Below are 16,949 nucleotides of genomic sequence, written 5' to 3'. Positions count from 1 at the left end.
GAGTTGGACAAGGATATGAAAATAGCTTTATCTTACCCATACCTCACCCATTGCCAACCCTACATGTTGGAGTGACTCAAGATTGTACCTAATATCTCACTTTCTTGGCACGGAAGTATTTAAGAGTTATAAAATATTTTCATGGTTAGGAAAGTGCAATATGATGTACATTCTTGAGGTCACTTCAGTATTATTCTTATTTTACCCTTTTCATATTACACATTAACATGTGTTGGATTTTATTGCTTTGCCCCGTAAAATAGGAGTTAACATTTCCATATCACAATTTAAAAAAATAAAAAAATACAAATTGCCCATATGAAAATAATTTATAAAGGAATAAGTTGACATTAATGACAATCACCTACTTGGACCTCTTGATATTGATATTGTACTCTCCACCCTCCAATATCTCTCCATCAAAGAGAACAAAATACATTATTTTCCAAAGCGAGGGAATAATATTCCTGTCCCATTATTTTCTATTTTCTTTTAAATTTAGTTGGGGGTTTAATAAGTAAAAGTTCTCTTTATATATGGGAAATCATCCATTTTTTTGATGAATTTTACAACACTGTTGGATGTCATTGGATCTTGTAAAATGGACGGCATCAAAACATTATAACAAAATGTTGTAAATAATTTAATAATTTGATCTAATCCTATATTGATTTGGTGCTTCTACATACAATTTAATACAATACATCCATCTAATTCTCTAACATTTTTAATAATACCCCTTCAATTTTGTTATCTTTCCTCTTTTTTACCCCCTTTGTTGCATGATAATCATGATTTCAAAACTCGATTTAATGTCTAGTCTAGTCTATGCATGAGACTGAGTTGTCTCTAATGAGATAGTCCACTAAACTCAGTTTATATTGATTGATTTGCATATATTTAAATTAAAATAATTATAATTTTGTAAACAAATAAGATAAGGTAAAAAAAATGTTTAGTCATAAAATCATGTTTTATTTATATAATAAATATTAACAATCTAAAAATAATAGTTATTTTAATCAAAATCTACAAAATTCCTATTGACTTGATTGAAATTTTCAAAATATCATCTAAGACATCTTGTTTATCTTACGACATGATGTGAATGTTGAGACACAGTGTGTATTTATATTAGGGGTGGAACTTGGTTCGGGTTGGTTCGGTTTAGAGCAAAATTAAACCGACCAAGGTCGGTTCCATTATATAGGAATCAGAACCGAACCGATTTGATTTAGAACCAAACCAATCCAAACCGACCTTAATTCGGTTTGGTTCGGTTCAGTTTCATGGGTTGAAATAAAATGAGGAAGCACATACCTTCTTTACTCTTTAACAATTGCAAATGGAGAGAAGAAGGATGGAAAAAGAGCCCCGTCGGCCGTCTGAGTTTAGAGTAGCCAGCAGTTGGCAACCCGCAGCCCTCACCCCTCAACCCGCAACCCTTTGCCCTCAACCCTTAGCTGTAAGAGAGAGAGAGAGAGAGAGACCGATCGCCTGAGTTGAGAGCAGCCGACAACCCTTAGCCTTCAACCCGCAACCCTCAGCCCTCAGCTGTAAGAGATGACAGAAAGAGGGTAGAGGTGGGTTTTAAAATGAAAAAAAAAAAACTTATATTTTATTTAAAAAGATTATTAGTTCGATTTCGGTTTTGTTCGATTTTTTATCAAGTCTGAACCGAGAATCGAACCGAATTTATCGATTTTTTATTTTTAAAACCCAAAATCGAACCATATTTAATAAAAATCGAACCAAACCAATCCAAAATACACGATTTGGTTCGGTTCTCAGTTTGAACCGAATTAACTTGCACCCCTAATTTATATCATTGTTGGAGAGACCTAGATGGCCTGCTCAAGGACAAGATTTAAAACGATGATAATAACTTTTAAAATCTAGTCATATTAAATAATTTAGTTGTTATTGGCACCCCATCTTTTATTTATTATACCCACTTAAAAAAAAAAGAATTGTTATCGACACCTTAAACTCAAAAAGTAGAAATCTAGTATTTAAAAAAAAAAAATGAGAGTTTTTATTGGCACCCCAATTTGTATTTATTCTCAACCATTCGTTTAGTTTCCTTAAGGTAGATTACCATTTCATTTTCTAAATCTGACAAAATTTTGAGTTCGATACACTATTCATTTTTTTTTTTTCAAAACATGTTTTCAAATAGGTTAATTTGCTGGTGGGTATTCTAATTTTAAAGTGACGATCTCATTGATAAAAAGTGACAAACTTGTTGATAATTATCAATGATCTCACCGTTAAAAAAAATTGATATTTCTTTTTAAATTTTTTAGTGAAATCATCACTTTTTTATTAGTGAGATTATCATTTTTTGTCAACGAGGTCATTAGTTTAAAATCAAAGGATATTTGTTCTTTAAATTTACCAATGAATTCATCATTTTTTATCAATGAAATCTGTCACTTTAAATTCAAATACCCACTAGAGAACTCGATCGAAAGCATGTTTTGGGAATTAAAATGAACAATGTATTTGAATCAAAATCTTTGCAAAAGTTGTACATGTTTTGGGAAAAATCTCTTTTCATTATTTTTAATTGGGTTGCAATAAATGAAAATTGGGTGACAATAACAACTTTCTATCTAAATGAGGAATTTTCATATACTAAAAGCGTTTGACCTACTTCGTCCAACATGTAATTGAGAGCCTAAGATACAGACAATTCCCTAGTCATATTTAAGTTAGTAACGATTTCACCCTTACTAAGGATCCTTGGGCTCATGCTTCCTAAAACATGATCCCATGCTTCAATATTATAGAGGAAAAAAATTTTACGAATAAAAAAAATAATTATTATTTTTCATCGTTGAATTTCATTTTTAAGTTTTGGAGTTATGTGGAAGTTTGATAACAGCCCATTTTCAAAATCTTGGATTTAATTCAAAATAAATTATTTAAAAAAAAAAATTGGATCTGAATTTGTTATTTTTTATGGATTTCTGATGGGGATCCATTTAAGAAAAAACTTCCCTTTGTAAGGCTCAAAATCTTACTATACTGTAAGGAACGTGTTTCAAATTTCCTAGTGATCCGCATGTAAAAAGTTCTAGGAATAGTTTCCATCTCAGCCGTACGTTGTAAGCTGAGCATCCAACGTCGTGTGACTGATCAGCGAAGCGAAGGAAGGTCAAACGAAAAGAATTGTGCTTCTACAGCGCGAGAGAAACCCTAACAAGCCCTTAACTTTACAGGTACGAAGAACACTAACCCTAATTACTTATCTGAAACAACAACATCAATGGCGTCAGAAACTGAGGACGAGAGTTTTAAGAAACTCGAGTATCTCTCCCTCGTTTCGAAGGTCTGCACAGAACTCGAATCCCATCTCGGATTTGGTGATAATGTTTTGGCCGAATTCATCACTGAATTAGGTCGAAATTCGGAAAGTGTCAACGATTTCGATTCGAAATTGAAGGAAAATGGTGCTGAGATGCCTGATTACTTCATTCGTACCCTGTTTAAGATAATCCGCGCGATTCTTGCTCCAAAATCCAAGTTTGAAAATGAAACGAAGAACGATGTCTCCAGTGGTTCGAAAACGATGTTTTCGGGTCTTGCTATTGCAGACAGTAAGGATAGAGTGAAGGATTTGGAGAGAGAAATCGAAAGAGAGGCGAAGGATCAACGCAGAGAGGAAGAGTCTAGAGATAGAGATAGAGATGGCAGAAGAGGCTCGAGAAACCGACATAGAGAGAGATATAAGGAGGAGAGGGACGATAGAGGGGGCGGGCGTAGGGATAGAGATGAAGATGCTAGAAGCCATTCTAGGAGTAGGGGAAGACATGGGGATCGACACAGTAGAGGTAGAAGGGATGAGATCGATGACGATAGGTATGATAGGGATGATGGGTATGAAGGGGAGGACAGTAGGGACCGAAGAAATCGGGGAAACAATCGGGCTCACTCTGATGAGCCAGAAATATACAAAGTTTATGCGGGTAGGGTTTCCAGAGTGATGGATACTGGCTGCTTCGTTCAGCTGAACGATTTTAGAGGGAAAGAAGGTTTGGTTCACATCTCACAGATGGCGAGTAGGAGAGTTGCAAATGCTAAGGAAGTTGTGAAGCGAGATCAGGAGGTGTTTGTGAAGGTTCTCTCGATATTGGGTCAGAAGATGAGTTTGTCAATAAGAGATGTGGATCAGAATACGGGTAAAGATCTTCTTCCGATGAAGAAGAGCTCAGAGGACGATGCTTTTAGGGCGAATCCTCAGAGTTCGAACCAAGGTCCGACTACTAGAACTGGTCTTTCGGGGATTAGGATTGTTGAAGAGGACGACACTAATTTGTCACGACGGCCGTTGAAGCGGATGAGCTCACCAGAGAAATGGGAAGCGAAGCAACTGATTGCTTCGGGTGTTTTGGATGTTCGGGATTATCCTATGTATGACGACGATGCAGATGGGATGCTTTATCAAGAAGAAGGTGCCGAGGAAGAACTTGAGATCGAGTTGAATGAGGACGAGCCGGCCTTCTTACAAGGGCAAAGCCGATATTCTATAGATATGTCACCGGTTAAGATCTTTAAGAATCCGGAGGGGTCTTTGAGTCGTGCAGCAGCGCTGCAATCTGCTCTCATTAAGGAGCGGAGAGAGGTACGAGAGCAGCAGCAGCGAACAATGCTGGACTCCATCCCCAAAGATCTTAATCGTCCATGGGAGGACCCAATGCCAGAGACAGGCGAGAGGCATCTTGCACAGGAGTTGAGAGGTGTGGGGTTATCGGCTTATGATATGCCCGAATGGAAGAAGGACGCTTATGGGAAGGCCTTGACTTTTGGGCAGAGATCGAAGCTCTCCATACAAGAACAAAGGCAGAGCCTACCCATCTACAAATTGAAGAAGGAGTTGGTTCAGGCTGTGCACGATAATCAGGTTCTAGTCGTTATTGGAGAGACAGGTTCTGGTAAAACAACACAGGTGACACAGTATCTGGCTGAAGCAGGTTACACGACGAGGGGTAAGATTGGTTGTACCCAGCCTCGTAGGGTGGCTGCTATGTCTGTGGCAAAGAGAGTTGCGGAAGAGTTTGGTTGTCGTTTGGGTGAGGAAGTTGGGTACGCTATTCGGTTTGAAGATTGCACCGGATCTGATACCGTAATCAAGTATATGACTGACGGTATGCTTCTTAAGGAGATTCTTGTTGATGAAAACCTTTCGCAGTACTCTGTCATAATGCTTGATGAAGCCCATGAGAGGACAATCTATACTGATGTGCTTTTTGGGTTACTAAAGCAACTCATTAAGCTGAGACCAGAGCTTCGGTTGATTGTGACGTCTGCCACGTTGGACGCAGAGAAGTTTTCTGGTTATTTCTTCAACTGCAATATCTTTACCATTCCTGGAAGAACGTTTCCTGTTGAGATTCTCTACACGAAACAGCCAGAAAGTGATTATCTAGATGCGGCTCTGATTACTGTCATGCAAATCCACTTGACAGAACCCGAAGGTGACATTCTTGTGTTCTTAACTGGTCAAGAGGAAATTGATCATGCTTGTCAGTCTCTTTATGAGAGAATGAAAGGGTTAGGGAAGAATGTTCCCGAGTTGATAATCTTGCCTGTTTACAGTGCTCTTCCAAGTGAAATGCAATCAAGGATTTTTGATCCCGCTCCTCCGGGGAAGAGGAAGGTAGTTGTGGCCACCAATATTGCCGAGGCTTCTTTGACTATTGATGGGATATTTTATGTCATTGACCCTGGGTTTGCTAAGCAGAATGTATATAACTCTAAACTAGGACTGGATTCACTGGTAATTACTCCTATTTCGCAAGCATCAGCCAAACAACGAGCTGGGCGTGCTGGTCGTACGGGACCCGGGAAATGTTACCGGCTTTACACAGAGAGTGCTTATCGTAATGAGATGTCACCCACCTCTATTCCCGAGATTCAAAGGATAAACCTTGGAATGACGACCCTTCACATGAAGGCTATGGGGATCAATGACCTTCTCTCGTTTGATTTTATGGATGCCCCTTCACCCCAAGCTCTCATCTCTGCTATGGAACAGTTGTACAGTCTAGGAGCACTCGATGATGAGGGGCTCCTCACCAAATTGGGTAGAAAAATGGCCGAATTTCCGATGGATCCACCATTATCCAAGATGCTCCTTGCTAGTGTTGACCTTGGTTGCAGTGATGAAATTATGACCATCATTTCAATGATTCAGACAGGGAACATTTTCTATAGGCCTCGGGAGAAACAAGCCCAAGCAGACCAGAAGAGGGCGAAGTTTTTCCAGCCTGAGGGGGATCATCTGACTTTACTTGCTGTTTATGAGGCTTGGAAAGCTAAAAACTTTTCTGGACCGTGGTGCTTTGAAAACTTTGTCCAGGCTAGGTCTTTGAGGAGGGCACAGGATGTTAGGAAACAACTTCTTACCATCATGGACAGGTATAATTTACTTGTATAGCCTCCTAGTTCTGGATTATGCTTAAGAATGATTTCGAATTATGTGACCTGAAGTCCTGAATTATATTTGATCATAAAAATGATCTTTGATCAGATAATTTATCTTAGTTTAATGTTTTGTTTTACATGTATTTTTTTTTACTCTCCATATTCTATAAAACCACAAGTCTTTTTTGTATGGTGTAGGTTTGAATGATGGACCTAGAAACCAGAAAGATAGTTAAAAGTGATAAATATTGACTATGTACATAATGTCTGGTACATGGATCTGCGGCACTAATCACTGACCAGCCCCATCTCTGACTTTTGATTAAGGAAATTATTTTCATTATAGGTTTCAGTTTTCCTAAAGCAAATCCTCTCTGGTTAAAGCTCTTGGCCTCGATTCTTATGCCAAAAGCCCCAATCATTTTCGATAGAGGTCTCACTTCCTTTTGTTTCTTGATGATGATGCATGGTTATGGTAGGTTAAGCCTTAAAAACTAGAGTTAAGATATCATACTAAATTTAATTGTCTGTTGTTGCTTTTCCCTCTGTTGTAAAATTTTCAAGGAGTTCAAGTGAGTTTTTTTTTAGGACTTTGTTGGTAGATGGGACTGGGTGTCAAATTTCTGAGTAGTGGGTTTTGGTTGGCGCACATTTTGGCCTTCGTCCTGTATTTGGTTGGTCATCTCAATCGGCTTTTCATTTAATACAATTTTACTTATAAAAAAACGCTATCATTTACCCATATTTAAATTTGCCAATCCATAAATGCTCATTGAAATAAATCATTTGGTTTTCAGGATCTGTACCTGGTATTTATACCCCTTGAAGTTAAAGATCAATATCTAAGATGAATAGATGTTTTCAATTTGTTGTCATAAGAATAAGATACTCATATGAGGATGATGTCCAGTCTTCATAATTCAACTGATCAAATAGATAAACCTAAAATAATCTTTTCTTTCTATTTTATTTTATATTTTTTAGTGTGAGTGTACATTGGCATTTTTAAACTTGTGATCAATGCTATCTTTTCAGGTATAAATTGGATGTTGTATCTGCTGGGAAAAACTTTAGTAAGATCCGGAAGGCAATTGCTGCAGGATTCTTCTTTCATTCCGCTAGAAAGGACCCACAGGAGGGTTATAGAACTTTAGTGGAAAATCAACCTGTTTACATTCACCCAAGCAGTGCTCTCTTTCAAAGACAACCTGATTGGGTAATCTATCATGAGCTTGTAATGACTACAAAGGAGTACATGCGTGAGGTAACAGCAATTGACCCAAAATGGCTGGTCGAATTGGCACCGAGGTTCTTTAAGGTAGCAGATCCCACAAAAATGAGCAAGCGCAAGCGTCAAGAAAGGGTCGAGCCGCTTTATGACAGATATCACGAACCAAACTCCTGGCGTTTGAGCAAGCGTCGTGCTTGAGTGGTGTGTTAATTTTAACCATTTCATCTTTTTTATTATGTAAATATTATCTTTTTTTCAGTGTGTTGCTAAACCTTCTTCAAAGCTAATGTGGCATTTTCAATCCTTCTTGTAAGTTTTAAACCCGAGTTTGAAAATCATTTTTGGTCACATTGTTTAGTTGGACATTAATTGATAATGTTCAACGGATATTCTTTAATGTGGATGTGAGGAATGCTTGCAACTACCTATCAAAAAAAAAAAAAAAAGGAATGCTTGCAAGATACACTACTTGACACCCTAGCTTCCTCCTTTTTCATATTGTTACTTAGAACTCTGATAGATGACCATTCTAAGGTAGTACCATTTGTTCAATGACTTACGTTTTCAGTATGGCTGGTTCATGCATGCATGCAATCTCAATGTATTCTTTGAGTACGAATATCAGGTATGTGTAAGTACTAAGGAACCCCCCCCCCCCCCCCAAGAGCTTGTGTTAAGCATTGTTGTCAAATGCGGTCGCATACCCCAAAAATATGTTATCTGCCAATATGCGGTGGCATATTTTTGTAATTTAGAAACGACAACTTAATACGGTAATTAGTTGTTTTTTATTTAATACGGTTTTAAGCCGTTTTAATTTTAAAAACTGTTTCTAAAAAGACCCTTTTACATGAAAAACTTCGAGAGGAGAGATTTAGGTCTCATTTTCTGATTGGGAGAACGAAATCGTCGATTGGAACGAAAACTCGACAACGAGGTGTTGATTTCTGCAATTCCTCTCATTTTTCTCCTCTCACTTGAAACCCTGACTCTATTTCGACAAATTCGAAGTGTTTTCAATCGGATTTCAAACCCTACCTATTCTACCTGTAGATCGGCTGAGTCTCAACTTTCCTCCAAATCGAATCTCATATACAGTAAGTTTTCCTTTTAGAATTAGAAACCTTTATTGGATCAATTTTTCTCTCTAATTCCCTCTAAATCGATGTTTCTTTTTTGATTTGGCTTAGAACTTTATGGATTCTTTTACAAATCTGTTAAATCTATGTATTGTATCTTCTTTCATCTTCGATCTTCTCGATTTTGAGAAAACGAAAGCAAACCCTATTCTTCATCTTGATTTCAGAAATCATATACTGATTTTTGTCTCTTAAACTCCTCTTCTTCATCTCGGTTTCAACATATTCAACTTAGACAGTTATTGGAGCCAAATAGAAGTTCGAAGGAAGGCAAACCAGTAAGAAACCTAAATATAATCCTATTTTTCTTCAATTAATTTGTGATTTTGTTCGATTTGAACCTAGAATCTGCTATTTTTTTTTCCAAATTAAACATAAATTTTGTTTCATTATTTATTTTGAAAGGATAAGTTAAATTTCTCTCTCTATTGTTGTTTGTGTGTGTGTTTCAATTTCAAATTAATATTTCTATCATCAGTTTCTAGGGATTTTTTTTTATCAGTAGAAAATTTATTGAAAAGATTTTAGATTAGATTTTGTAGCATAGCTTTATGTTTCATGTAATTTGTCTGCAATTTTGTTGGTACCTTCATTTTAGTGGGAAATTCAGTGTTTAGGATATCATCAGAATTATTGGAACTACTTTTGGGGAAAGGTTTGTCAAGTAATTTACATAGTTTTACATGAAAAAATTTATATAGAAGACTTGTGTAGATGGAGATCAGTGGCTGATATGGCTTAGTGGCTTTTACCCACCAAGATGAAGTGCACTACTATGGGATAGATCCCTTATAAACAAGTACACTTTGGTTTAATATCAAAAGTTAGTTTCGCTATAGTGTAGTTGCAGGTGTTTTTTCTCTAAATGTATTCATTGGGGGGGGGGGGGATGAGGAGTCAAAGAGGGTACACGAAATTCCATCTTCTATAACAATTCAAAGTTATTACTGTCACATTTCACTTGTTCCTTTTCCTACTTCATCCAAAGATAGATGTTTCAGTGTATTCTCTAAGAACAAATACATTAGATACTTGGGTAGGATAGTATTGCTAATTCTCATATAGACAAAGGATCACTTGATTGTTAATTTATCATTCAATGCGCTCAGTTAACTTGTTTAGATCACTTGACAACCCTCCTATTTTATTATATGTATGACTTCCAATTCGATGTTGGTCAAGTGCATGGTGAAATCATAGGCAATTGAACCAAGGTCTATGGTATTATAACAGGTTAGATGCATTTCTCCTTTGTCATTATGCCTCATGAGTTCCTTATGTGCATGTGTGTTCTACAAGCTTTTTGCAGATTTGGTATGTATAGTGTGGTTTCTGCACCTCCTCTATGGTATTATAAGAGGTTAGCTGCATTTCTTCTTGGTCACAATGCCTCATGAGTTCCTCAAGTGTGTGTATGTTCTGCAAGCTTATTTGCATATTTGCTGTGTATAGTGTGGTTTCTGCACCACTATTTTGTTGGTAAATAGTTGATTAGCTAACACCATTGGTGCTTAATATACCTTCATTGGCTCAACAATTTGTGTTCCCTTGCAGGTTTTATTGGCAACAAATGTTGATGGGTTGAGGTTTGTAAAGGTAACCATGCTAGTTTCTTATGCTACTGGGTGTCTGCATGCTAGTAATTCCCTATATGACAATGGGTATTCTTCAAGCTCTGTCCTCAATTAATTTTATGTTTTGTTTTTCCTGTCGACATTCAGGTATTACAGTATTCTGTGGTCTCTCATAGTGATTATATAATAACCGTCACACTTATGTTATGAGACAGCCCTTATATGATTCCAAATTACATAAATTTTTAATGATCAAATGTCTTTAGCTAGGAAATATAGAAATAGAGGCTCTCTCTCTCTCTCTCTTTCAAGTAATCATCAAATGTCTTTAGCAAGGAAATATAGAAGCATCGCTCTCTCAATTAATTAGAAATTGAACTAGTTTATGATCGAAAGTGGGAGGCAACATGCTAGGTAGAAGCTTCCTGCTACTAGGGTTAGCATAATTCATGGGAATTGTACTACTTAGTTCATTCTTTTAATTCTAGTCGTTGTTTTCAATTTGTATATATTAGTAATACTAGGTGGGAATTTGTGGAGCTTTATGTGTTAGTGAAAATTTTCATTCAAGATCAAAGTATTTTATTTTTCAGCCATTCAAGGACATGATAGAAGGAATGAGGATGGACCTTAGGAAATCAAGATACCAGAACTTTGACGAGCTTTATTTTTACTGTTATTATGTAGTTGGGATTGTTGGATTAATGAGTGTTCCAGTGATGGGTATCGCACCAGAATCACAAGCAACAACAGAGAGTGTCTACAATGCTGCCTTGGCATTAGGAATCGCAAATCAGCTAACCAACCTACTCAGGGATGTTGGAAAAGAGTAAGTGCTGCACTATAAAACTTGCTATCCTGTTTGTGTGTCATCTGATTTTCTCACCTGTGAAGTATGTGAGTGGTAATACTCTTGGAGTGGGTCTTTTTGTGTGTGTTTGTGTGAGCAAGTGTAAGAGTTGTTCAGCAAGCTTTAGTTCTTATTTTTTGCATTAGCCCTTTACAGAGAAGGATACTTTAATCTTTCTCTCTATATTTAAATTGTGGGCAATATTTAAGTTATGGTAGTTTGCACTCAAAGTGGAATTGAATATTATCAAAACATTTTTTGGGTTTCTGTAATACTATTGCACATTGTCATTAATCTGAGCTGTCCAACCAACATGCCACAGTATGGAATTAATTCCCTGTCTCAAAAATAAGTGTAATTGGATTCTCTCACCAGTCTGAACATTAGGGGAATGGTGCAAGGAAACATGTATGTTCTCAGGTAGGTTAATCTGGTTGGTTGGTTTATGGGCTATGAGAGGTTGATTGGGTGCGTGCAAGTACAACACAGACCAAATAGCATTACAAGTATAATACTGCTGTAGAAACTCAAGTTCTGCTAAGTGAAAGAAAGATTGGATGATTTCCCACGAGTACTAACTTGAAGTAGAAAGTTCATTTTGTTCCGCATCTTGTTAACTTCTTCTCATGGTTTTCAAGTCCAGCTAACCCGAGCCAGAATTAATTAGATCATAATTCATTTGTCTGATTCCTCTGGACCATTTTGTAAACATCAAAACTTTGTTTTCCATTTCCTCTTTGTTGATTATATCTTGAATTTTGAACTCTTACAAAAGAACTTGCTTCATCTCATTAGACATGATAACCACAGGCATAAATATCTTATCATCGGTGATTGCAGCATTTGGAAGAAGGTTTAGATAACAGTAGGGAGAGGGAGAGATACTCTTCTCATGTTTGGGGTTATTGTAGATAATGATAGAACAATATAAGTCACTGTGAATGTGAATTCCTAGTGTATCTTTTGCCTCCTTTCACCAAGTTATGTTCCCCAACTTGCATTATTTGTTTTATTTCAACGATTGCTACAGTTTTCACAATTTCTGAGATTCTAAAGATTAGTGGACTAGTTATTGAAATGACAGTTGTGAGGATGATCTCTTCACCACAGACATCGTCCTCACAAAAAATCAGTCCATTCTGAAACTTCTAGCTCATATAGGACAAACATGCTGGCTCTATGTTTTCTGTTAATATTTTGAAGTGAGTATCCTTTTCTCATTTACATTGTTTGGTTACATTGAATTCTTGGATTTCTATGGAGTTAAACATGCCCAATCATTGATTTATTAGTTAAACTTGGACTAGAACGAATAGAAACATGTTAAAAACAAATTATTGAAGATATGGACTAGTAAATTTAGATAATTTTAAACAATTACAATAGTTTGCACAAACATATGGAAGGGTACCACCAATCGGGAGTCCACACCACATGGATTCTTTGAATATAAGTCTAACTTTTGATAACCTCTTATAGGCTCTCCTAGGGGTTCCAAAGATCAAAGATGGTTACAATCCTACTACATGGATGTTGGAAGTTAGTGCTACTTCTGTTGAAGCCCAACTTGATATAGATTTTACAGAAATTTACTCCAATTCCATCCTCCAAGATTTATATGTAATAACCGGAGAACTTTAACCTTTCATAATGTGTCGTTTGGTTGGGTTAATTGAGTTATTTTGTCTGCCAATAAGATGGACCCATCCCTAAGTGTGTGAGTGTCGTTTCAGATGAAAGGACTTATCTCTACTTGGTGTGGGACTCCAATTTCTAGAATGCTGATGATTCGACTTTTGGGTTCCTACGCCACTCTTTTTGTTCTACCTCATCTGCTCAAGACTGTCACATGGGTATGGCCGATCAAATCACTAGCCACGTACCCTGGGCCCTGCATGGGCTACAGGTAGTCCCTAACCCATTTCACTAATTGAGTTTCATGTAATTTTATTTTTCATCTCTTTGGATGGTCTTGGGTTCAAGTTGTCTTAACTTGAAGATATATGTCAATGATTCCAATATATATATATGTTACTATAATTTACCTTCAGAAGAGTAAGAAGTCCATTTTTCCTCATGCTGACCTTCATCATTTATAAGAGAAACCACTGCTAATTTAGGAATTGTATTAACTGATGTTTCTTGGGTTGGAACACAGATTTTGACATCCACAGTTGACACGAAAGATGAAACCAAAGTGAGTGGTTTTGGCTTTCTGAGCAAGTGTAATTTAATCTAACAATTAGAAATATTGTGTAATATGTGAATAATGCGATTGTGATGTGATCAGTTTTAAATTTTCTTCTGTTTTACCTTTTTTTTTTCCTTTTTCTCCTCTAACGGGGTTGACTATTGTATAACTCAAATATCTATTTTCATTCTTCATGTATTATTTACATCAACTTTTTTCTATTTTGATTGTGCTATTGCCAGGTCTATCAAGTTTGTATCAATTGTGGAGCTTGTACAGGTCAATACTTCTGAGAAACTTGCAAGTTGTTTGATGATGACGTAAGCAGCTAGTCCTTATATCTGGTCTGGTCCATATAACCCTTGTTATTAGTTTCCCCTTGATGGTAAATTTTTCTATCATTTATTTCTTTAACATCTGGATATGGTCTCTTATAAGCCTACCATTGCATTGGTTGTGGAATTTGCAGGTTTGCTTCTTTCGATCTTTATTTTACTGTGTTATTTTTTAGGGATTGGAAAGTTTTAATACTTTTGTGTCTCAATGTTAATGTTATCTTGTAAATCCTGTCCAACTGATGTTCCTGACTATGCTCTGTGATTTACTCTGGTCAAATCCTGGTAGATATGTTCAGGGGTGGGGAATGAATGATAGAGTCATCTCATACACCTTTGGCACTGATAAAGTTGCCAGAATTCTTAATAAAGCATGATTTGGACCTTGTCTGTCATGCTTATCAGGGTATTAAATTTCTGATTCTACATTATGACTTGTTCTCTCTCACTTGTGTTATTTATTAGATGTCATGTTATACGGGTTGTAGAGGATGACTATGAATTCTTCTCCAATAGATAACTTGTTACAATATTTTCAACCCGTGTTTTTTGGTAAAGGTAACTTATGCATACTAGATAGTGAAAATTCTTGGTTGACAAAGAGAAGAGAGATCTAGTTCAAGGACCTTTTTTGCACCACAACAGAGGTGACGACTTTCTTTTGTATTGAACCCAACAATGAATCAAGTAGAAGAAATAGATAAGCGATGTTGATGGGGTTTGTTGCTAGTAGAGATAAATTTGGATGATATTTTATTTTAGTTTTTGGCATGACAGAGGTTAATTATGTAGCACTGGAGCGATATAAATGGATCATACAAAGGGTTCGCTTATATGGAATGAAGGTGATAGTGACTTTGTTCCACCACTTACTTCCTCCATGGGCTTGAGAATATGGAGGATGGAAGCTTGAGAAAACCATTGATTATTTTATGGATTTTACAAGGTTAGTTTCTTGCTTGTTGATTAGTTTTTCCTTTTATTAATTTCAAGTTTTTGTAGTGTAGATTAGTTCCGTCTTTTGCTGTAAGCAACACCCCACATATTATATCATTTTTGTGTATTTCCAGATATGTCAAAGTGCATCTAGACATATTTCAACGTATGCGTCCATGTAGAAACATTTTTGTGCAAAGCTGACTATTTCAAGTGTATCTTCAATCAAAACCAGAAAATACACGTGCAATCGCGCAGGCATATCTAACTAGAAGTTTCCTCCTCAACCTAAAACAGGTATTATTAAGAAGCCTTGGTTTCTTTACTTGATCTCACTTTTTTTAATCTCGGAGCTATGGAGGCTATTAAGTTTCTTGTTTCCCCCTTTTAAAAGTTTGAATTGTTGGTGTCCTAGGATTCATTGCTTCTTCATTGAGACTCCTTCACTTAGTAATGTTGAAAAAATGATAACATCAACTAAAATTTGATTTTTTGTTGTCAACACGGACTCTAGGTCCTTTATCTTAGGTACTTTTATTTGTATTCAATTTATTTATGCTTCTGATTGAACTGCCTTTGGAACTAAATAGTGGACATGAAGGTTTCTCACCTTATAGTCCTTGGTTCTTTGGTTGATCAAGAGCGCTTGCTTCTCAGACTCTCCTTTGAAGGTGTAGAAACTCATCGTGAGATTATGCAATGTGATGACACGAAAGATTACTTAATTGGCAGTTGCGGACATTATAAGGATCTTAAAGAAGATAAGGAGGGATGAGAGTGATGGCATTGCTTTATTGTAGGCACCTATGCTTGTGTAACGATTGTAAAGGGTTTATCGATGTATTGTAATTTTGGATTGGTAAATTATGACTCATTGTAACTTTTTGTGTATAAATTAATATGATTGAGAACCTCGATGTTCTTTATTTGGGTCTATTTTAATCGTCGGTGGGTAATAAGTGCGTAGAATAAAAATTAAAAATTAATTTTTTTTAAAAAAGTTTAGATATCGATTTATAACTGATGTCTAAAGTTTCAGACCTAGGACATCAGTCTTACAAAAATCCGAGGTCTAAGATATTATTATTATTAAACGCATATTTGGAACGGTTTTTAGCAGTTCAAAATTTTAAGGTTTGGAACGGTTTGTAACCGTTCCAAATCCTGATATATAGCCGTTTAAATTCATTAACGGCGCCTCGATTAAAGACGGTCGCAAACCATTTCATACTGCATAGGAACGGTTATAAACCGTTCCGAATTTACATATTTGTTGGAGTGCCTAGTCGGACCATCACTTCGGTCATTTTATAATTCATGGTTTCTCTCTATAATGATTTTGTATAGATGCCAACAGAATTGGCCTCTCAATTTGTTAATTTGGTTTTGCTTACATATATTTTAAACATGTAAACTAGTTACAAATAGAATTATAATATGAACAAAAATACTTATTAACTAGATACAAAATAAATAGAATGATCTAAATCTAAATATCAAATATATAAACAATCATCGAAAATATCTAATTTATTCAAACAAATACATTGTATCGTGACTATCGTCTTCAGAACCTGATTTGTCCAAATATTATATTATTAATTTCATCTAACCCATTTAAAAATAAATCTGTTGGCATATGGTTTGTTATATTCCACAATAAGTGTATCGTGATCCATTTCACTTTGTACCCATTTTTGCATTGATATAAAAAGAGCAGATTTGGTAACTATTTATGGTCGAACCTACAAGCCAAAAAAAAAAAAAACTTGGTTTGATTGGTGATCTCTGGCCTATGGATTAGATCATTTCCCCATCATCTGGTCACCTCATGATATCTGTGGTGTGGGTTCCAAGGTCATGAAAATGCTTGTGTAGAAATCACCAATCAAGATGGATTTTTTGCGTGTACCAAACATTATTAATGGGTTGGGAAGCCAAAAAAGATAGCTACCCAACTCCCTTGAGTGCATGATTTCTATCTAGTATAAATGAAAATTAATTTTTGAGTCGTGATATTTTGACTGAGCCACGTGACATACTCAATCGACACCCCTGACATGATAGGCTCGAGAACCCTAGATCTGCTTTCCTTAGAATACAAAACAACATCTTTTTATGGAGAACTATAGTTATGTATCCCATGGAAAGCAGATCTATGGTTCTCGAGCTTGTCACATCAGGGGTGTTGATTGAGTATGCCACATAGCTAAATCAGATTATCACGAATCTTAAATTTTAGAGCAAAACCATAACAAACCAAA

At 36.2% G+C, this 16,949-nt stretch overlaps 1 protein-coding gene across 20 annotated transcripts; it reads left to right on the top strand.

Moving 5' to 3' along the window:
* The first annotated feature begins 3,134 nt into the window (after positions 1-3,134).
* Positions 3,135-13,734, top strand: LOC147411296 (putative pre-mRNA-splicing factor ATP-dependent RNA helicase DEAH5). Of its 20 annotated transcripts, none has more exons than XM_086446933.1 (9): positions 3,135-6,423; positions 7,465-7,861; positions 9,015-9,077; positions 10,099-10,159; positions 10,354-10,395; positions 11,061-11,202; positions 12,957-13,129; positions 13,382-13,420; positions 13,657-13,734. In XM_086446933.1, exons 1-2 carry the CDS (start codon positions 3,272-3,274, stop codon positions 7,856-7,858), a joined length of 3,546 nt encoding a protein of 1,181 aa, XP_086303059.1. In that variant the 5' UTR covers positions 3,135-3,271; the 3' UTR covers positions 7,859-7,861; positions 9,015-9,077; positions 10,099-10,159; positions 10,354-10,395; positions 11,061-11,202; positions 12,957-13,129; positions 13,382-13,420; positions 13,657-13,734. The 20 variants fall into 20 exon arrangements, with proteins under 20 accessions (XP_086303059.1, XP_086303042.1, XP_086303033.1 ...); XM_086446916.1 differs by having other exon boundaries at positions 10,967-11,202; XM_086446907.1 differs by having other exon boundaries at positions 10,354-10,460.
* The last annotated feature ends 3,215 nt before the right edge of the window (positions 13,735-16,949 follow it).

This window comes from Akebia trifoliata, chromosome 1 (assembly GCF_017979445.1).
Source record: "Akebia trifoliata isolate Shusen 1 chromosome 1, ASM1797944v1, whole genome shotgun sequence".
NCBI classification, from domain to species: Eukaryota; Viridiplantae; Streptophyta; class Magnoliopsida; order Ranunculales; family Lardizabalaceae; genus Akebia; species Akebia trifoliata.
This window is presented reverse-complemented; position numbering and strand designations above follow the sequence as displayed.

Coding starts and splice junctions, on each gene's coding strand:
- LOC147411296 (XM_086446882.1), top strand. CDS start 3,272: ATGGCGTCAGAAACTGAGGACGAGAGTTTTAAGAAACTCGAGTATCTC. Junction 6,424..7,464: donor CTTCTTACCATCATGGACAG/GTATAATTTACT, acceptor CTATCTTTTCAG/GTATAAATTGGATGTTGTAT.